The sequence below is a fragment of the Macadamia integrifolia genome, chromosome 12 (genome assembly GCF_013358625.1).
Source record: "Macadamia integrifolia cultivar HAES 741 chromosome 12, SCU_Mint_v3, whole genome shotgun sequence".
Lineage (NCBI taxonomy): Eukaryota > Viridiplantae > Streptophyta > Magnoliopsida > Proteales > Proteaceae > Macadamia > Macadamia integrifolia.
The window spans coordinates 23,083,634-23,105,694 of record NC_056568.1 but is presented as its reverse complement, the minus strand read 5'-3'; the positions used below and the strand labels follow the sequence as shown (position 1 = coordinate 23,105,694).

General features: G+C 38.7%; 2 protein-coding genes across 5 annotated transcripts in view; one reads left to right on the top strand and one right to left on the bottom strand.

Moving 5' to 3' along the window:
• Positions 1-911: 911 nt before the first annotated feature.
• Positions 912-5,417, bottom strand: LOC122057064 (cyclin-P3-1-like). Its single transcript, XM_042619057.1, has 3 exons — positions 5,188-5,417; positions 3,980-4,392; positions 912-1,334 (listed from the first exon to the last, which is right to left on the bottom strand). The coding sequence occupies exons 2-3, from the start codon at positions 4,378-4,380 to the stop codon at positions 1,070-1,072; spliced, it is 666 nt and encodes a 221-aa protein (XP_042474991.1). The 5' UTR covers positions 4,381-4,392; positions 5,188-5,417; the 3' UTR covers positions 912-1,069.
• Positions 5,418-9,587: 4,170 nt separating this feature from the next.
• Positions 9,588-22,061, top strand: part of LOC122057854 (RAN GTPase-activating protein 2-like) — a 19,513-nt gene continuing 7,039 nt past the window's right edge. For 2 of the 4 annotated variants that reach the window (XM_042620183.1, XM_042620181.1), the window contains exon 1: positions 9,588-9,786. The gene's annotated coding sequence lies outside the window, so the exon portion shown is untranslated. Of the gene's footprint in view, positions 9,830-22,061 lie in introns of all 4 variants that reach the window. The other 2 variants (XM_042620182.1, XM_042620180.1) reach the window with 1 other exon arrangement.

Here is a 22,061-nt window from a genome sequence, read left to right as displayed (position 1 = left end):
TATGGATGTTGGGAAAAACACTAAAATCGAATTTGGGTTAGCACTGCCTGTGTGCTCACTCCCCCACCAATTGGGGGACGCAAGACGGTCAGATGTGGTGTTTGGGGGAGGGGGGGGGGAGGGGGAGGGGGGAGGGGGGGCATGGAGAATGAGAAGTGAGAAGAGTGTGAGGTAGAGGGGTGGAGAGGTAGGAAACACTAGAGACTGACAATCTGAAGCCTTTTTCCATCGAATGTCATAGCTATTATTGCTGCGAACTTCTGTTCTCAAAAATTTTTAGAAGGGGATGAGATTTTGTTGGGATATTTCATATTTATGTGAACCGTGAACCTGAAAGCACAGGCGAGGCTTATGCCTTTCTGTACTTTTCTGGTAAACTTTGGGACTAATCAGCTAAAAGATAATAGATAATAGGAATAAAGGGCTCTGCTGGTCTGCGTTCTCCACACCCAGATACATGTGGCGAAGTGGAGGCAAGGGGTTATCTGTAGACCAAGGTGCTCCCGGCCAGGATCTGGTTCCATCAGGGTGTGAGAAATGGGGAATGGCAGTTTTTTCTTTCCCAGGCTAATATTTCAATAGATTCACATTATTCAAATATAAACCTTTAAAAAGAAATACTTGCTGTTCAACTTGTCAAAATTACTGTTTTTTTTTTTTTTTTTTTGTGTTTTTGTAGAACATGTCAAAATTACACTTACCGGTGTTCACTACAATTTAGAAGGCAATACTCAAGGGTAATTGACAAATGTAGCTGCAGCAGCAACACAATTGTGAAACCAGCGTTGCAGCTCCTCATTGTAATTTTCCATTTTTGAGTTATTGGCGAAGGGAGGGAAAGGGATGATAAGGCACCGATTGAAGCAAGCAGTAAGCACTCAATCTCCCATGACAAACATGCAAGAAGCAAGTACTAATCACTCAATAGCATTCCACCAAAAAAAAAATCATTCAATAGCATCCGTTACATATGGCTACAAATACAAGCATGTTTTAAACATCCCTATCTCCTAGTGTGAATGACAATTTTCTGTGAAACCAAGAGGTACTGGTATTACATGATCATGGCTTAACAACTGTATCTTACTACTGTGGCCACCGCACGTTTAGCGTCATCTTTGTTTGGCCAGCTTTCTTTCAACCCACATATTTGGATCGGCCTCTCAATCTGGTAACCGTCACCTTCTTTTTCTAACAGTTGGCCATACCATTCAAAAGTCGTAACAGTAACATGAAGTCTGAAATCAAGACCGAACAAGAACTTCATTTCCAACCTATTCATCTCTGAAGTGCTTACTCCCCCCACCCTTGCATAATAGGCATTGTTGAAGAATCTGCACGATTCATCAAGGATATATATATCAGGTTAGAGCCAACTAACAACAATGAAATATAAATGAAGAACAAACACATTAGCAAAGTGAAGCCTTTGATTTAGTCAAGTCTAGCAAAATATGTTAAAGGATGGTCACTTATCTCATACTCTTTGAAGTTTCAAAAATTTTTTACCAAAAAATTTTCAAAAGTTTGATGATTGCCCTTTCAAATTCCCAGGACATGAGATGTGTCAACTAATGTTCATTTTTTCCCAACAATTAAGAAGAAACACTGGATACTAAAAAGGTCTAAGAAACCCAGTAATCCAAGATAAATTGAGTTGAGGTGAATCCACAGCCTCAATTAAATTGATATTGAGGTCCAATCCAAGCTAAACGTATGTCAAGATGATTGTTCTCCAACATTGCGCCATGGAATTTCAACCTTAACCCAATAAAATTTTGGGAACAGGGATGCTGGACTTAAATATGAAACATAAATCTTAAACCCAATGCAAGCTGCTCCAAGAAGTTCAAAAAGGGCCAACATACCAAAAGTACAAAGTTTTGGAATATAAACAGAAGATGCATGAACTATCTAAAACTACTAAATCAGCACAAAGAAAGGATAGAGGTATAAGGTAAAAAATCAAGACAAAAACACCAAAATGGCATATGAATAGTGTAAGGCAAAGGGTTTTCTTGAAAGAACATGTAGAACAGGCACATATGTCCAACCCCTCCTACACAATTGCCAAGCCACTTTTACAGTTCATCCACCATCTCATTGGATTTTCCTAGGAGGCCATTGCAATGGAAATCCCAGTGGGAAACAAATACTGTGGTTTGTCAAACAAGAATCAGCAGATCTAAACCAAAGAATTACCAATGATTATTCTTCCTCCAATGTCATCCTGTCGGATGTCCCTTAGACCGTGAATGAAAGCCATAAGCTCCAAGTATCACAGAATCACCTTGGACCCTTGGTCCACGCATACATAAAAAGCAAACATAATAAGAGCTTCCAAATGTCTAATTACACATCCAATACTTGATGGCCCAGGATTGCCGAAGGAGCAGGGTCAAAGTGGCAAAGCTGAATATGTGGAAGAAGAAACAAGGAATGTCCATCCCAATGCTTCTACAGTCTATATTAGTAACATCCATAAAGTAGCCCCTTAGAACTCATCACAATAAAAATCAAGTCGATCTCTTTGGTAGTGAATTGGAATAGTTACTGAAGAGTTGTGAATACTTTTCAACAATATGATCTAAATAACCACCTCATACACAAACCTGAAATGAGTTCCCCCTCTCACCAGAAGTTACGAAAGGTAAAGCATCTCATAATATCACAAATGATCCCTAATAGTATCTAACTTGCCCCGATAGGATCAAATAAAAGTGAGCAAAAGGTAGAGTTTAGATAAGTACTAATAAACAGAACACTAAATGATGTGCAAAAGCATAAATAATGAAAGCATGGAGTAAGAGTTATTTTTCATTCTTGTCTACGACACGTTCCCAGTATTCACCTTCCACGAGCAACCTTCCACCAAAAAGGCTGCCTTTAGCCCAAATGTCCAAGGAATTTGATTTTCATTTGGTTATCCCTACACAAGGCCTTAACACTGCATTCCATTGCAGTGAAACTAGGGGGGAAATAAAATAAAAAGCAAGTGAAATAAACTCAATATTTACTCTATTAACATAGAAGGTAATTAGAAGTAGCTGCTACTGTTGTTATTACGATCACTAGAACATTGTCATCTTTTAATTTAAGTATTGATAGAATAAAAAATTTAATAAATCAATATAGTCTCAACTATTATTTAACATATCAACATAATAGATAACCTTACTAAAAGTACTATCATAACGTTAAGGATGCATCTTGTTGTAAACAAAGCGGTGAATTGAGAAGCTGTAACCTTCTTTGGATTGCCTCTTCTCTTATTCTCAGAATTTATTTAAGTCTGGGAGTTAAAAAAAAAAAAAGTTTAAAAAATAATAACTATAAAGTGACAAATGTCATCCCCAATGAAGTTCCACCTTTGTCAAAAATATGGTCCAGTACTATGTTGAAAAGGCACCGTTGATTTATGAAGAACATAAATTGTTGTCCACAATCTTATTGGGGCAAATGATCTTCTATTCTTGAACTCAGGATAATTGTAAACCATAAGTTAGTTTAGGTTTTCTGTTATTGTTTAGACACAAACTTCTCTTCTCATACCTTTATGTTTCTTCATATGAATATTTATACAGGTGTATATTCATTGACATTAGGAATTGACGGCAAACATATCAGTTTCCAGGTCAATGCATCTAAGACCTCAGCCATAATTGCCAAATGAATGTCTAATATTCCACATGCCAACATCATTGACCAAACCAGATTAACTGTGAGTGAAGCCTAACCAATAACCTTATTCCTTTTGGCTGTCCAACCTTAAGTCATATATCTGGAGTTTATTACCCTCTGATCCATTAACCTACGTAATGGCCAGCTTCTGATCCAAGACCTCCTGAATCAGAGAATGGATGAACGAGTCACTGACCAAGTGTCAGGATGATACTCAATAGGCCTATCATCTATGTTCCAATATTTAGGATGACTGTTCAAATATATGATACTCAACCACAAAGAGAATAATACTTACGCATCATCAAAAAATTTTGCTGCTACCATCACACTTGTAATTATAAGCCGGTGAACATTGAGGGAAGTGAGATGGACATCCATCCGTTGGATGAATCTATCGATGTAGATGTAAGCAATAACAAAGCAGGAAGGGCTGCAACATGAGTACTTGAATATACGATCAATGTACTTCCGAATGCCAAGGCTGGGTACTCTTAAACCATGAAATGTGGTAACTGTATCTTTCTTCTTTGTAGTGTCTAGTAATTTTTCATTCTTCTGAACACATCTCTCTAGAAGTGAAGAAAGGAGTGACAACACACGAGGATAGTTTCCGGGAACTTTAGCCAACTTGATAATACCCAAAGATGAATAAATTTCTGAGCCTACAGCCTCAGAATCAGGTGTGACGGTTCCCATTTCCAAGTTGAACTGCACAATACAAGATTATAGAATGTTTAGAATTATCAAATATCTAATTTATCATCAGTGGACGAAGAAAACAGAGAACATTCAGATAAATATAACTACAACACTAATAATGTAGTGTGGCTTGAGGATAATCCATAGATTGGGATAAAAAAACTCTCAGTTTGAGTAAATGCCCCTGACAGGGTCCTCCTGTAAGGGTATTAACCGTCGGAATAGTCAAAACTATCAGCACAAAAACCATTATATTTGCTCCATTCAACCTTGCATCTGTTCAGAGATTCCATTTCCATAGATTCTGATTTCTTGCTTTACTTATAGAATATATGAATAAAATTTTTAATCACGAATAATTCCTTTTTGAGCTTTAGGACCTTCAGTCGGAATGTGAGATAAGACTCCCAAATGTATCTAAATTTGAAGATACATTTCATAAATCCCTAAAGCAATTCTAGGAAACTAGTTGCAACAATGGGGGAAAAAATCCGACCCAGAAGAAGAAAAAGAAAATTAAATCCAGCCATGGAAACAATTCTATCAGAATCGAAGTATAAAAAACACAAATAAACTTTTACCAAAGAAAACAATACATGTAAACTGAAAAGGGCATCCAGACTTTGTACACACTTCATCTATCAATTATCAGGAGAAAGAACATCATTTAACCAAATGGGAGATGCAGTCAACACCGAATCAGCATTTCAATTCCTCGATAGAGTCAAAACTAAGAAATTAACACCAACACCCCCAACAAAAAGAGAGAGAGAGAGAGAGAGAGAGACAAGAACAAAGACTTACAGCTTCTTGAGAGATCTATCCAGTCTCTATTACTTCCTACATGAGCCTCAGGTACGAAGTAGATACTCAGCAGAGAGACCCATGGAGGTGCCTTCCTCTCTTACTCGGCAGCACCAGTCATGACCTTCAGCATTGTTATGGGGAGTGTACCTCTCTTTTTCTCTCCCTCTCTCTCACTTTATTCCTTTCTGCGAGGCTAATAGGCGATGTCGCTTTACCTGGAATTGAAGTCATACCTGCCGTCTTGCTTCTTCACATGGGAGGCTCGTGTCGGCGGTGAATGGTAATGGCCTTTTCTTTTCTCTCTCCAACTTTTGCGGTTTGGATTTACTGATGGGTGTAGGGAGTCGTGCTCGCGTATGAAGAATCCACCAATGCATAGGCTTAAAAGAGCATCTAATAGTGTAAATAATCGTCACATATGCGTATACCACCGCCAACCATGGTATAATTTGTAATTTTTTTATGGTCAACATCCAGCTTATGATTTCTGCCCAAAAAAAAAAAAACATCCACCTTATGATAGCAAATTTAGAATTTATTTTTTAGAAAAAAGAGAAGAAAATCTGGATCCACGTGGACCTTGCCGCGAGTTTGGCTCCCATGACGAGCCTTCCCTCTATGTGGTATCTACTATGGCTCATTTGGTGACAGACCTTGGGCCCACAAATAAAAAAAAGAGAAAATTACATGATTACCTATTTTTGAGTTTTCCTTTACAAAATTATCTACAAAAAAATTTGGTTAATAAAAATACTTAAAATTAGGTTTGAGTTTACAAAACTACCCACCCAAAGTTTTAATTAACAAAAATACCCAAAATCAGGTTTGAATTTACAAAACTACCCAAAATAGTGATTCTTCATCTTCCACATATAATCATGTATTTTTGTATGACTAAAACTTTGAGTGGGTAGTTTTGTAAATCCAAATTCAATTTTAAGTATTTTTGTTATCTTAAACTTTATGTGGGTAATTTCATAAAGGGAAACATAATTTTGGATATTTTTGTTAACTGAAACTTTTGATGGATAATTTTGTTAAGAGAAACCCGAAAGTGGGTAATCATGTAATTTTCCCTAAAAAAAAATAGATAAGAATTCAAAATATCTCACTCACCCGTGAGCAGTGACTGTGCATGTGGTATAATCCAACTTAGTCTAATGGTGGACCTGGTGGTAGTTTCAGCTTGAAGACAGCCCACAGTAGTACGGAAAGAGTCCATAGGATCAAACCTCTGCCATATTCGGTGTCTTGGTTAGTGATGGTAGCTTTGATTTGAAGAGCAGTCACCCAAGTGAGTGTGGAAGGAGGAAATAGGATCGAAATTGTCATATTCCAGTGTTTGTCGGTGGATATGTATAACTGCCTAAGAGTAAATGGTCTTAATGGTGACTAGTTGGCTGGTCAACGGTGCTATGGGATAGAACGGTATACGTTTTTTTATATTTTCCTAGATTAGGGGTGTCAAACCCTAAATTGAACCGGTAAAATCGATGCATTGAACCAATAGTAGCCCATATCAAATCGAACGAAAGTCTTGTTGGGTTGTTTTGATTTGGATTATTGCAACCCCAAAACCAAACAAACTGCATCAAAAATCAAATGAACCCAAAATCAAACCGGAAACAGCTCAAAATGCTGACCAAAAACAAAACTAAACTGGTAAGAAACTGAAAACAGTCCAAAATCCATTAATAAAAATCAAAATTTGCATAGTTTTGTATATGATTGTATGGAAGAAACCAATCCAATTACAAAACGATATAAGAAATCGAAAACAAACCAAAATCAAATCGAAATTGGAATTTCCTTATTGGATCAATTTTGATTTCAGCATTCCCACACTGAAACCGATTCATCATAGACCGAAATCAATCTGAACCAACCCATTGACACCCCTGGTCTAAAACTCTAGATCGACCATAAAATGCATTTTGTTAGGGAATGGGTTCGATTTTGGGCTCCAAAAGGCCTCCCCTAGTCCAAGTGTTGCCTTGGAGCCTTAGTGGATGTCCTAGGCCCAGCGCGGAACCATCAAAACATGGCTGAGGATGGCTGAGCAAGGTTGTTGATCTTGGCATTAGAGACCGGATCAGAATTCAGTCACCACTGATCCCGAGACAGGATACACACAATCTAGCCTGATCCTGGCTAGTATCGGCCGATATTTGATGAGCTGAAGTGTAACGGCTGGATCGGTGCCGTCCAATCTGAAGGTCGATCAGTCCAGATTTTAAGACCAAGTGGTGAAGAAAGGGTGGGGTAGGCTAAAGATGATAAGCAGAGTCTGCCAGTTACAAAGATGGGTCTCAGAATATAAACAAGAGGGCCAATAAAAACGAAGGATGGAGTTTTTCTTCACTCATTGTGAAGAGGAATATCTTCAGCTAATGACGTCGTTGCGGTTGGATGAGATTATATAACTTCTAGTAAAAGAAAGAATTTACCCACCTTAGACAACCATTACAGAGCATCTCTCATCATTGTATTTTATTGGTGGCCTCGATGGATCCTTTAGATTCAAGCTTTGTTCTCCTCCCTTTGTAGGATTATTTTTTTCTCTTTCCTTCGGTAGCTGCGAGGGGAGAGTATGCTACCACCTCTCTCTCTCTCTCTCTTCCCTATTTACATAAATGATCTAGCTGCTCTCCTTTGTACAAAACTATTCCACTGCACCTGGTTGGTGCACTCCTTTATGCAAGCTTGAATCCTCTCTAACCCGCTGAACTATCCTATCCCATAATGGACTCTAACAAGCAGTATAGAAGAGTGCATCAATGAGGGATAAAACAATTTTGTAAACAGGGACAAAGAAAAAAACCTTTACGTGAAAAGAAAGGGAAAGCTAATGTATCCTCTGCGTTGGCGTAGAAAACCTTTTATTGTAAATAATTCATGGAATTGTTGGCATTGTAATTATTAATAATAATTATTAAAAGGATTCTCTAACCAAGCAACAGAGGTGCAGTAAAATGGTATTATACAGTGGAAGACAGCGAGGACATTTCATGTGAGAAAGAGAAAGATAGACACAACGATGCTAGGGTACCCTATGCAAAGAAACTTATGGGACTTTTTCCTTATTTTATTGCCACTACCGTAGCTTGCCATAAAAAAAATCTAGGTGATCATGGAGCCTTTCAAGTAGCAATTTTGTTAATGGATTTCATACATTGGCTGCAATCATTATTTATTTGTTTAATTTTTTTTTTTTAATAGGCAAACCCCAAAGAGAGTGAACTCATTACCTTTTAATTGTGAGATGTTCATCTTTGACTTCTCTTTGCAAATTGAGCTACCCCTCTAGGGTGCTACATTATCTTTTAGTGCATGATAAATATATAAATTTGAAATATTAATTGTCAAGTATGAAATGAATAATCTTATCTAGGCAGCTAAAATATCTTTCGCATGGTAGATTGATTTTTTTTTCTCTTCTATTTTTTCTTTGGAGATAGGCAGATTCTAATGTCTCATCTTCACATATAAATATGTCAACCCATAAATAGTTTTTCAAATGGAAAATTAGACGTTTAAAAAATCAGGAATATGAGATGTGAGCATTAGTGGTAAGCCCATATGGATACGTATGATGAAGTGGGAAGAGATAGACATAAAGGTGTTAGCATACCCTACCCTAACAACTTAGAGAATATTTAACCTTTCATGATTCCATCTATTTGGCTGTGAACTTCGGTCACAGGAACTTGATAGTAGCCAAATTTTAGATTTTGAATGAATTTGAATAGTTTCTCATAACTGATTTTTTAAATATCATCTAAATGAATAATCGTATATGAACACAAATCAAATAGAGGGCCTACAGACAAGGTTTTAGATCATGACTTTAGGCGCTCCATTTATGGGTTCCCCTTCCATTTTTATTCTCCATCTAGGCCATACTATCTTGGTCGCTCAGCTCCCTTGTGAGCAAGGTTTTGAAAAATGGAATTGGGGATTGAATTGGGTAATGTTGATTTTGATCCAAATTGGTCGGAATCTATCACATTAGTTATGGCCGATATCGATTTGAATCACTCGATTAATCAGTTTAAGGGTTGAAAATCGCTACTTTGCATTGTGATCATTGTGTCAACATGAAGACCTATCAAGGGAGACACATAAGCATCCAACCAAAAGACATATTGGTCTTAATGTCTAGACATAGGGGCGTGCGACTAGGTAGGATTCTTTTTAAACCCTGCTACGGAGTTCTTATGACCTAACCGTTTCAATTACACTAAAACGCCCGGCCAACTCGTTCGAGTTGCAAAACAAGAAGCCGAGAACTACTCGGTTAAAGCAGTTCAGCCCAACTAAGTGAACGAGCCAACCAATAGTTAACACATGTACATACTTTAGAGTTTCGAGTCCCAAAGCAAATCTGAAATCTACATTTCGCCACGCACATCCAATTGGCTCCATTATTTTCAGTTGAAATTTTATTTTTCCCTCCACTGCCTCTGCCTCTCGCTCTTCTGACGCACTCAACTTTACAAAACCGTCTCCAAAAGGGCAAAAACGCTCTTCCCCATTTCCTCTCTCTCACACACATTTTGATAATCACGACGAGCAACACCAAGAAGCCGAAGCGAGGTATTTCTCTGCTAATCTTGACGTTCCTTTCCTGCATTTTTAGGTAATCAAATTTCCCCTTCTTTTCCTGCTAAACATGTTTCTAGGGTTTTTTTTTTTTTTTCATAGTTAATGGTTAATCGTGGTCCCTTCACATTCTATTTCAGAATGTATCCGAAGCAGTGGACCTTTTGTATTGATTCTTTACTGAAATGCTTCGTTTTCTTGTTAAATTCTTGAACGGATTATATCGTGTTCCTGACTATCTTCGTTTAAGAGATCTATGTGCTTATATTCTACTACTTGAAAATATAATTTGTAGGAAAGAAAGTTACAGTATATTGTAGATACAATGGTCAACATCTCTTTGTAGAAGGTTTACAAGATCATCGTCGAAGTTGCTAGGAGATATAATAAGCTCTTCTCCCCATGAGGGGAGAGAGGCTAGAACCATCCGCTGGATTAATCCATGCACAGGGCCTCATAATCTGAGGTTGAACTCCCATTTCTTCACCAGACGTTTGTTCCGGATTGAGTCCTTTCCCATTAAGGTAATAGTGCGGCATCGGTCCAGTACATAAGACTCAATGTTCCGAACTATCACTGGCCTCGGCCTGGTCTTGTTCCTGATTAATTTGACTTTCTGTTCTTTCCAAATGTGAGAGACTGGGAGACAACAAAGCAAAAGACTATCGTACCTATTAAGACAATGTAATTAGAACCACCAAACTCGTGCACTACCCCAATAGCCTCCAATATAATGTCAGTCTCTTGCCTGTGCAAGGGAGAACAAAGATGGAGAACAAAGCTGGAGAACATCTCCCTAAATCTGAGAAGTGAAACTGCACTTAACGAAGAGGTGGTTTCTGTTCCCCAGACCAGCCCAACAGAAACAACAAAAAGGGGTGACTCGAATACTATTGAGCCGTTGATCGACAATTGACATAGCATTTTATATGCATCTCAACATGGTAAAGGATTGCCGAGAAATGTTGTTGGGAAACTAGGTTGCTGTTGCCCAAGCAACTTTCAGAGTTGGACGACAGACTAATTCCCAAGCTGATTTATGAGTGAAGAGCTTAGAGGCAATGTGTTTCCAAATGGAATGAATTGGCTAAGAGGAATGTAGACGTTTGATGCCTTGGAATCCTTGAGAAGATCTGATGAGACGAAAGGGTCAGGATTGCTCTCTCCTTCCCTGCACCAATGCCGATCTATTAAATGCAGCATCATAGCTAATTGACCCTCAAGTCTGTTTAGAAAAATCCCAACAGGGTGCCAATGATCGAGATAAATCCGAGTCAGCTGTCATTGCCTATGATGTGACACACCATTGATTCTGCCCAAGTCCTATACTTTAGAATTTTTTTGCCATACCTAGGAGGAATAATTTAAATGTTTCACAGTCCATAATCATTCTTGAAATATTTGAGATGAACCCATTTGACCCAAAGGCTATTCTGCTTGGATGCAATCCATAAAATCAGCTTCATAATACCTGCCATATTCATATTTCTCATCTTTTTCCCCAAACCCCTTCTTGCTTAGGCTTACAGACTAAGTAATGTAGTAGATCCAATGCTCCAAAGAAGTTCCGAAGGACCTGACCATAAGAAGTTGAAGAACATAGATTCCAGTTGATTGTTAATCTTACCCAGTAAACCAAACAAACCAGACTAGTTAATGTATCCATCTTGAAGCACAAGGTTGATGAGTTGGAGGTGGCCTACACACGATAAGAAGCGAGATTTTCACCATTCAAGTTTCATATACACCCTGTCAATGAGGGGAGAACAGTCTTCAACATTCAACTTCCCTGGAATCAGTGAAACTCCAAAGTACTGAATGGGCAGTTTGGAATTGGAAAAAAACTATCAGATGGAGATGCCTGCAATCTTGAGGAACATCTGAAATAATAGATCATTTCACCCTATTAGGCTTTAGGTAAAAAAAAGATGCAAAATCTTTTAGAGTATCTAAGATTGCGGAAATGGAAGTCATAAGATTATTTGCAAAGATTAAGTGAGAAAGAAGCTTTGCAGCGAGGTAAGAGCTGAATCTTACCTTAACCAAATTACCCATCACAACCGAGAGAGCTTCGATGGCAATAGTAAACAAGTGAGAAGAGATTGAATCCCCTTGCCTAATTCCACTGCTACCTCCAAAGAATCCCACAGGACTACCATTCACGAGGCTGGAAAACATTGTTGATTCTACACATGACATAACCCAATGGATGGACTTTTTGGGGAATCCCATTCAAGACATGACATCAAACAAGAAGCGTCTACTTAATGAATCAAATGCTTTGTGAAGCTCAATCTTAAGAACAGCCGAAGGGAAGGAGTGTTTTTTTATCTATGGGATCATCATCATTATGGTGGGCCAGGATATTGTTTGCAATTGATCTCCTTTGATGAAATTGTTAAGAGAAATGGAGCCGAATAACTAGTGTCTTGGAAATGGATTGTTAACTAAGTTGCACAGGGCAATGGATTTATAACCACTAAAATCAGAGAACTGAAGAGATTTGGGAAGTAAGCAAACAAAGGTGGAATTAATTGACTAGGGTATAATGTAATGGGAGAAGAACCATTGCACTTCTACCTTGACCAAATGATCACTTATAAAACGATGCAACCTCCTCTTTAATTAAGCGTGGGTATCAATAGTGGACTCATCAGCCTCCTTAACTTCAAGGATATGATTGAAATTCTGTCTACAGTTCACAGATTTGTGGAAAAAACTATTGTTCCCATCTCCAAGTTGCAGCCACTTAATTCGGGGTTTTTGATTTAAGAAGAATTCCTCCACTGCGAAGCTTCCATGAGTTTTTTCTTAGCCTCCTTTTCTTGAATCACCAACTGATCATTCATGGGAACTTGGGATAAGGCTATCTAGATGTCGTGAAGATGGCACTCAGCTATTTGGTCTACTTCAAATACATATCCAAAAGTGGCTTTGCTCCAGAGACACAGAGCTTGCTTGTCATTCTTTAGTCTAAATATAAAATGGAGTTTAAAGTTGATGTTGCCTTTGATGAATTCATTCGGTCGTTCGACCCTCTGAGCTTTATCTCTAGATCATTTGTGGCATCTTGGGATAATGCTTCCTAGATTTCAAGAAGATAGCACTTAGCTATTTGGGCTGCTTCAAATACATATCCAAAAGTGCCTTTTTTTCCAGTGATTCAAAGCATGCTTGACATTGCTAAGTGTTGATTTTTGGGGAAAATGTGACTTGTGTCTAATTGACACCAAACCGTCCTTTATTTATAATGGTAGAGATATTAGTACAAAGACAAGTCTGCCCCTATGAACATTTATACCATTATACGCATATTGCAACACTCCCCCTCAAGCTGGTGCATGGATATCACATATGCCCAACTTGCAGAAAAGATGTTGAAAAACTTTAATACTAAGGCCCTTTGTAAGGTCATCTGCTAACTGATCTCCATACCTCACAAAAGGAATGCATATAAAAACCTGCTCTAGCTTCTCGATAAAATTCCTGTTAATCTCCACATGCTTCGTGCTATCATGCTGAATATGGGATATTTGCAATGTTACTTATGTGGCCAGCATAGGGGCCAAAATAGGGAACCAACTGGGCCTTGATCTCAGCCCAAGGGCTGGCTGGTTTTGGCCTTCTTCCTGTGATACTGCATTCCATGATGGGGATCTACATTATTCTGTGGTTGCTCTGCTTTAGGTGAAGAAATCAGTGGTATGACTGCAATCAATTTAGGAGAAGGCTTGTTAAAGTGCTTCACTTGGATTTAATGTAAGGGTATTGAGAGATCAATAACCACCAACGATGTTCCCCAATGCCCCAAGTAATCTAAGCACAATAGCACTGAAATCTGGAAATCAGATTTAGAAATAAAACCCACACTAGGGAAATAAGGAGGGAGACCTGCGGCTCGATGTAGGGACCTCTTCTGGAGCTCAAGTATGGATCGAATGGAGTCTCTATGGTGCTGATGAAAACCCCCAAAGATCTTTGAAAATTGATGGGTGGTTTGAGAGATCCAGTAGTTCTTGATTTCAGGACTATAAAATAGGAAACTTGGGTTGGTCTTGAAGGACAGCAGCTAGACATCTTTGATGAGCACCAAACGGGGATTGAGTGCTCCTTAAGGATTTGAACAAATCCCTAAAATATCTTTGAAAGTTGCTGGTGGTTAGAGAGATCTGCTCCATCTTGGTTTCATGCCCTTGAATAAGGAAACTAGGAGATTTTTCAAGAACAGACGATAGAAACCCTTGATGACTAACCTGTACCGGTCAAACCTGCCTCCTAGGATGACAAAAATAAAACCCCAAAAGGGTTTGCTGATCAGGCTTCAGACTTAGAAGATATGGCCACTTGATTGGGCTGTCAAACCCTAACTGTTTCTATTGCAATAGATTCTGTCCAAGGCTGATTCTTCATTAACCTCCAATCAGATCTGGTTTTGCCTTGTAACAACCTCAACAGCCTTCAATTGGGTAACTAAATAACATAAAAAGAAACAAGGGAAAAGAAGAATCAATGGGCTGTGTGTTTGTGTCTGCTGATCTTCCACAATAGCTTCTATGATTGATTGGTGATCTTTGTAATAAACTCTCAACAAACAAATAACTGAATAACAGAAAAGATTAAAGGAATAAAACACAAAATTAAAAGGGGGAAAGGTGCAATTCGATGAAGTATTAGATGGGAATGGATGTGGTTGGATTGGGTATCTCACACCTCTATTTTAGGCATCTCACCCTCTCAAAATCGTAGGCATCTCACTCTCTCAAGTAACAGCTTTCTCAGTCAAAGAGTTAACACTCAATTTATCTTAAATCAACTTGTCCATTCTTATTCAATTGATGGCCTTTTTTTAGGCATTACTTACAAAGCTGAATGAAAAAAGGAAACTCCTAACAAATTAGTAACCAGCTAGGAAATTAACTAGCAATTTAGAAACCAATTAGGAGACAATTACCTACTTTGTCTAACAATAGACAAATAAAAGAAAACTAACTTAACTTCAAAAGGAAACTAACTAACTGACTAACAAACTTATTTGTCAACAAGACAAAAGGAATTAGAAGTAAAAAATGAAACTGATTAAACTCTAATTGGCCAATTCGATGGCTGCTGGTCTCCTCCCTTGAAGCTGCAATCAAATGGCTGTTGGACTCCTACTTTGACTTTCAACGTTAAGGGACATCCGGAGGGGTCTTGTAGAAGATCCTTTTGAGGGAAGAATTGCAGGAGTTATGAACAGTAACTCATGAACAGTATTTTCTAGCTTTTGGGCTTGTTAGATGGGGCCATAGGAGGGCCAGGTCAGCATGCCACCTGGTGTGATTTGATGGGCTGAACCAGGACCAGATGTAGGGCAGAGCTGAACCTCAACTCGAGCTCTCCTCTTGACAGCCCTATCTACATCAGGATTTGCGTGAAAACTTTTTCATATTTCTTTATTTGACACTGTTGAGTTTTAGGAGTGTATGAGTAGAAAGGGACAATGCAAGACCATGGACAATTGATGGAAGATGAGACAAGGAAAACAAATTTATCAATTGGATACACAGCCATAGATTTTTGAGTGCATGTGCATGTACCTTTACGATGAGCAAATTGGTAGGTCAACAGGGACAAGAGGGATAGGAGCTTCACCAGAGGAAGACGACAACGGAGGGAACGAATCATTTGGAGTTATAGTATCGACATTGGGCTATCTGAGCTTCTTCTGGCGCTAATAAACCTATAAAAGGGGTGTGACGCTGGCACTAGGGACATCAGGGAATGGATGAGAGTAGGAATAGGAGGCGGAGCTGTGGAAGTCTACTCAGTCCCGGACTGGGATGCCTGGGAAAAAAATGGTATGCCTTAAAAAAGGACACATCAGCACTAACAAAGTTTCGGTGAGCAACTAAGTCACAACGCTTATATCCTTTCTAAGTATGGGAATAACTAAAAAAAAAGCATGTGGACCTAGGAGATAACTTATCAGACTAAGAATGCAAGTTGTGAACAAAGCAAATACAACCAAAAACCTGTGGAGGAACTGAAAAACTTGGCAAGTTAGGAAAAAACAATGGAAAACGGAGGATATCGGAAAGAACCAAGGATGGTTTGTGATTAATTAAATGACAGGTAGTTAAAACCCCATCACACCAGAAATTCTTCGGAACATGTAGGCGTAACATAATTGCCCGTGCTACCTCTAGGAGATGCCGATTTTTGCGCTCAGTCACCCCATTTTGCTGAGGGGCATAGAAGCAACTAGATTGGTGTATCATCCCACAGGCAACACAAAATTCAAAATCTCATTTTGGACATACTCTAAAGCATTGTTAGAACATAAAATCTTAATTAGTATGCCAAATTGAGTTTTTATTTCATTGTAAAAATTCTGAAACACAGATAAAAATTCAGATCAATCCTTTAAGAGATGCAACCATGTAAGATGAGAGTGGTCCTCCACAAAAGTCACAAAATATCGAAATCCAAATCTATTGCTGGCTCTACAAGGGCCCCAAGCATCTGAATGTACTAAAGAAAATAGAGACGGACTACGAGTCACCGAGTGAGATGGAAAAGACACATGGTGATGTTTTTCCAACTCATAGTCTTCACACTCTAACTTTAGCACATACTTAAAATTAGGAAATAAAATTTTCAACCTAGACAAGAACAAATGACCTAAAGGACAGTGCCATTGGAACGGAGTCACATCTCAATGGCTCTAGCAACAGGAGTACCATAGTAGAGATGATATGAGCCATCTGATATAGATACGTACCTATGGAATGATCCATACCCTTCTGGGTATCCAACGAGAGATGAACCGGATCCATATTGAGTCCTTAGTCTAGTACGATATTTTAGAATTTTTATTTTCATGCAATCTTTTAATTTTTAGTAACTTGGGTATGAAATAGCTACTAGGATTTAGTTTCCAATTAATTTGAGTTTCCAAATTAGAGTAGGTTTCCTTTTAATGCTGGGTTTCTTTTACTATTTAAATGCATGTAATCGTTTAGTTAGAGGATAGAATGAAGAAAATATGAATTGAGTATTTGTGAAGCCTATGGGCGTGAGCGGTTCTCCTCCCCCCTTTCTCAGTGCGATTTCTCCCTCTCCCCTGCAACTCTGAGATCCCTTTCATGGATTTCTTCCCTACCCCTACTGGCCCCCCATCAATTGGTATCAGAGCCGAAGGATCCTCATTCCTTCACCCATTCATCTCTTTTTTCCTTCCCAGTATTCTCTTTGCTTTGCCGAGAGCTAACCAAAAAAAAAAAAAAAAAAAATCTGTCTGGACAGAATCGATTTCCCTTGGACTCACCGCTAGGGGTGTCAAAACCTAGCCCAAACCGATAAAACTGACCGAAATCGACCGATAAAACCCGAACCAAACCAAACCGATCCTTATTGGATTGGTTTTGGATTGAGGTATGTTGGGACCGGCTGAAAACCGGTCCAAACCGAACCAACCAATACCCAAACCAAAACCAAACCAAATGAAACCGATAAAAAATTAAATGATTATGATATTATAAATTGGTGAATCGACCATCCATTTTTTACAATATTAGTGAGAAAAATTTTTAATGTAAGGGGAATTTTTATGAATCATTGAATATTAGGTTATGAATAGAGAAATTGATTTGTAAATTGTAATAATGCTTTCATTGATTTCCTTGTTCACTATACAAAACTAGTTGGATAGTTAAATGAAGGATTAGGGATAATAGGGTTTGTTTGTGATTTCAATATTAGTTATCTTCTTAGTAATTTGTTATCCATTGGTTTTCAATTTTAGTTCCCTTACAACGATAAACCAATGATTTAATCATAATCATAAACTTTTAAAGTGTTTTTTTGTCAAATCTTGTCACTATAAGTTATGTATGTAAGATTTCATTATGGTTCAAGCCCAATAATAAACCGATCTAAACCGGTATTAACTGGATATTGAAAAATCGAGATAAACTGAAACCGAAACCGACCAAAAACTAAAGTTTCTTAGTGGATTGGTTTTGGTCTCCCTCATTCCTAGATCGAAACCGATTCAACCCGACCGAAGCCAAACCAAACCGTCCAATTGACAGCCCTACTCACCACCCTCCTCTCTGCCAAGTTCCTTCCATCGAGCCCTTTTTAGGCTTTCGATAGGCAAAAAAAAAAAAAAACAGAAGAAGTTCAGAAAAGGAGTAAAGAAAGAAGAACGAAGACAGAAAAGAGAAAAACAAAACAGAGATCAGACGAAGAAGAAGAGAAGCGAGGAGACGAGAAGAGGGAAGATAGAAAGAAGACGAGAAGAAGAGAGAAGTAGAAGATGAGAGGAAGAAGAAGAAAGAAGACGAGAGGAGAGAGAAGAGGAAGGGAACATAGAGGGGCGACAGAGACATACCTGGTTCCATTGCAGTCGAAACTCCCCCGCGGAACATCGGGATGTCTTCCTCCACGGTCACCAACGTCCTCTGCTTCATCGCAGGTCTGAAAGAGACCTATTTTGTCGGCTTACGGTACCTCACCCAAATCCCCATCGGTCCTTATCTCTTCTTTCTAATTTCTCTTTTCCATCAATTGCCCCTCTTTATCTTAATTCCAAGTGTACCCCTGCCTCTAACATTGATATCCTTTGTGGTTTAAATTGAAATTCAAGTAATTACAATTCTGCCCTCCCTTGACCCAAAAAAAAAAAAAGAAGCAAGGTTGGCCTATGGATCGGGATCTTTTATTGGATGTCCGTCTACAAATGCAATTGATAATAGAGAAGCTCGATGAGGCTCAATGACTTTGCACGGGAATCAAATCCACAGCACACTCTACCTTCAACTATTTGATCTCAGCTGTCGAGCAACAGGTAGATGAACTAGAAGATGAATCACCAGTGGTAGAAGATGAGGTGGCACCATTGGAAGTTGAAGATCTATTTGTGAAAAATTTTAAATCGGTTGATCTCTTCAGTGAACCGATCGATTTTATTTTCCCGAGTCATTACTTCACCAATGAACTTCGCATCGTGGATTTCATATCATTCGATCTTGGTTTCGATGGTGACTTCATACAGGCAAGGATGGATGCTGATCGATTGGAGTTGATTCTCCCGTTCTACAAAACTTATGGATGATTTTTTCTCAACATCAGGGGAATTGATGTAGATACGCACCCATGGAACGATCCATAGCCATCTGGGTATCCAACGAGAGATGAACTGGATCCATATTGAGTCCTTAGTCTAGTAGGATATTTTAGGATTTTTATTTTCGTGCAATCTTTTAATTTTTGGTAACTTAGGTATGAAATAGTTACTAGGATTTAGTTTCCAATTAATTTGAGTTTCCAAATTAGAGTAGGTTTCCTTTTAATGTTGGGTTTCTTTTACTATTTAAATGCATGTAATCGTTTAGTTAGAGGACAGATTGAAGAAAATATGAATTGAGTATTTGTGAAGCCTACGGGCATGTGTGAGCGGTTCTTCTCCCCCCCTTTCTCAGTGCGATTTCTCCCTCTCCCCTGCAACTCTGAGATCTCTCTCAGGGATTTCTTCCCTACCCCTACCGGCCCTCCCTCACCATCTTTTCATGCCTTCCACCAATTGTCTTCCTCGTGTGAAGATCCTAAAAAACACAGTAAGGAGAAAAGAAAGTTATTGAGCAATTTAATGACTTGGTTAACTGACTCACTGAGAGGAGACTTAATGGAAATTTGAGAACATGTAACAAAAGTATATGTTAATTGAAGATGTAGGTGGTACCATGATCTAAAACAGGTGTTGAAACACCATTTGCAAGAATAATAAATGTAGGGGTGTTACTTGGAGAAAAAATGACTTAAACAGGGATGACTTATTATTCATATGAGCACAGGCCCCTGAATCAATAATCCAGGGGGTAGATATAGTGGTAAGAAATGCTGATGTACCTGAATGAGCCAATATAGCAATGGATGTAGACGCACCATTGGATGTATTAGAGGATGCCTCAAGAGTTTGCAGACGTTTTAGTATTGATTGATATCGTCACGTAGACTGGTAGAAGGATCTCCTGAAGAAGTCCTTGGTTTAATATCAATGGTAGACAACTTGTCAGTCAATCATCTGACACTGCATGATTGGTTAATTGGTTTGCCCACTCTGGCTTGCCATGTCTTGCCCAACAAGTCTCTATAGTATGATTGGACTTGCCACAGTAAGAGCACTGGCTAGAAGAATGATCAGATTGCTGTCCACTAGAATCCCAACCAGTAGACATACGGCCTCCCCCACGACCTCAGCCATGTCCACAATTGGCAAGGTAGGCTGAATTGCCTTACTGATAAGGTTTTGTAGTAGATGTGATACGTTGAAGTCTTGAGTAAGTATCATTCAATGTAGGGACAGGTTCTCCAGCAAGTAAGTGGCCCTTCACTGCCTTCAAGTCATTATTCAAGCCAGCTAGAAATTTGGAAACAAAGAATTCATTACGTTGAGTTTTTTAGCTTGTCAATATCTGTAGTCAAATGCTGAAAAACATTGAGTTCTTCAACCATTCCCCTGAAAACACTGTAGTATTCTGGTAGACTTGTTAGATTGGCGAAATTGGAATTTGGACATTCACATTGTCCGAAGATGTAGTAGCAACAGGGGTAGTAGTTTTGGTCTCAACCATGAGGAATCAAAAAATTGAAATGATAGGCTTTTTAATGTAGAAGCAAATAATAAATCACCTGTGTGCAGATCTCTGTAGCACCATATAATGGAAGATTCTAGTATAGAGCAATATTATCAAGAATTGATCCCACTGTAGTCATCATTAAATCAATTACCAATACTATAGGGACAAAAATCGATGTAGTAAAACCCTGCAAAAATCGATTTTGGGCAGAAGGATGGTTGCACTGATCCAAGGTTTTCAATCTTCAGTTCAACAGCATCATATCGCGATCCATAATAAAAAACCAACACTCTGTTGATGAGAAAGGGAGTGATTTAATCCATAGTAGATGCAGTAGTAGGCGTGATGCAGATACGGCTGCCCTTTCTTGGTTGGACCAGCATGACCGGCTTTGGAAGCCAAGAGCCAAGAAGAACCGGTCCAGCCCAGGGTTTTGGTCCAACAAGGGTTGGAAATAAAATTAGTAGTTTACTTAGTATTTTATTTCATGCTTTTATTTTCCAGACTTGAACGAGAGTAGGATTTATTTCCTTGCTTTGGTTTCCTTTTTATAGTTGTTTCCTAGTTTAGGCTAGTTTCCATTTCCGTTTAGTTTCTAATTTCATGTTCCTATTTTCCTATATATTGGTTGTAATCGATTGAAGATTCAGAGAGCAATTTGATTATTGAATGAATGTGTGAGTGTGATCCTCCTTTTCCCCCTCTCTATTCTGATTTTCCCTCCCTTCCCTAAGGGTTCTCCATCAACTTGGTATCAGAGGCGAAGGATCCTATTCCTTCCCCATCTTTCTTCTTCCATTCCCATTCTCTGTGTCGGATTCCACCGATACTGAGAACAAAAGAAAAAAAAAATCCCAAAACCCCCTGCCCTCGGCCTTCTCTGTTCCTTCCGACAGCAGCCGCCGCCTCCTCTCTGTGTCCGACAGCAAAAAAAAAGGAAGAAAGCAAAAGGAAGTCATGAAGAAGGAAAGTCGAGAAGAGAGAGAGATAGAAGAAAAGAAGAAGAAAGAACAGCAGAAGAGAAGTCGAAAAGAGGGAGAATCAGAAAATACCTGTCGATCTAGTCCTTCCATCGCCGCGAGTCGCTTCCAAGCCGTGAAGACCTCCTTCGTCATTACCTCTTTTATTTTATTTTCAACTTTTCCACATTACCCCTCTTTTATCTATTAATTCCTTTTACCTCTATTTGTTTTCTTATTTACATTTAGATCCCTGCCCACACTTGATATCCTTTGTGTTTACTTGAATCTCAAGTTATTGCAATTCTGCCCTTCCCAAAAAAAAAAAAAAAAAGGGAAGAAAGCAAAAGGAAGTCACGAAGAAGAAGGAAAGTCGAGAAGAGAGAGAGATAGAAGAAAAGAAGAAGAAAGAACAGCAGAAGAGAAGTCGAAAAGAGGGAGAACCAGAAAATACCTGTCGATCTAGTCCTTCCATCGCCGCGAGTCGCTTCCAAGCCGTGAAGACCTCCTTCGTCATTACCTCTTTTATTTTATTTTCAACTTTTCCACATTACCCCTCTTTTATCTATTAATTCCTTTTACCTCTATTTGTTTTCTTATTTACATTTAGATCCCTGCCCACACTTGATATCCTTTGTGTTTACTTGAATCTCAAGTTATTGCAATTCTGCCCTTCCCAAAAAAAAAA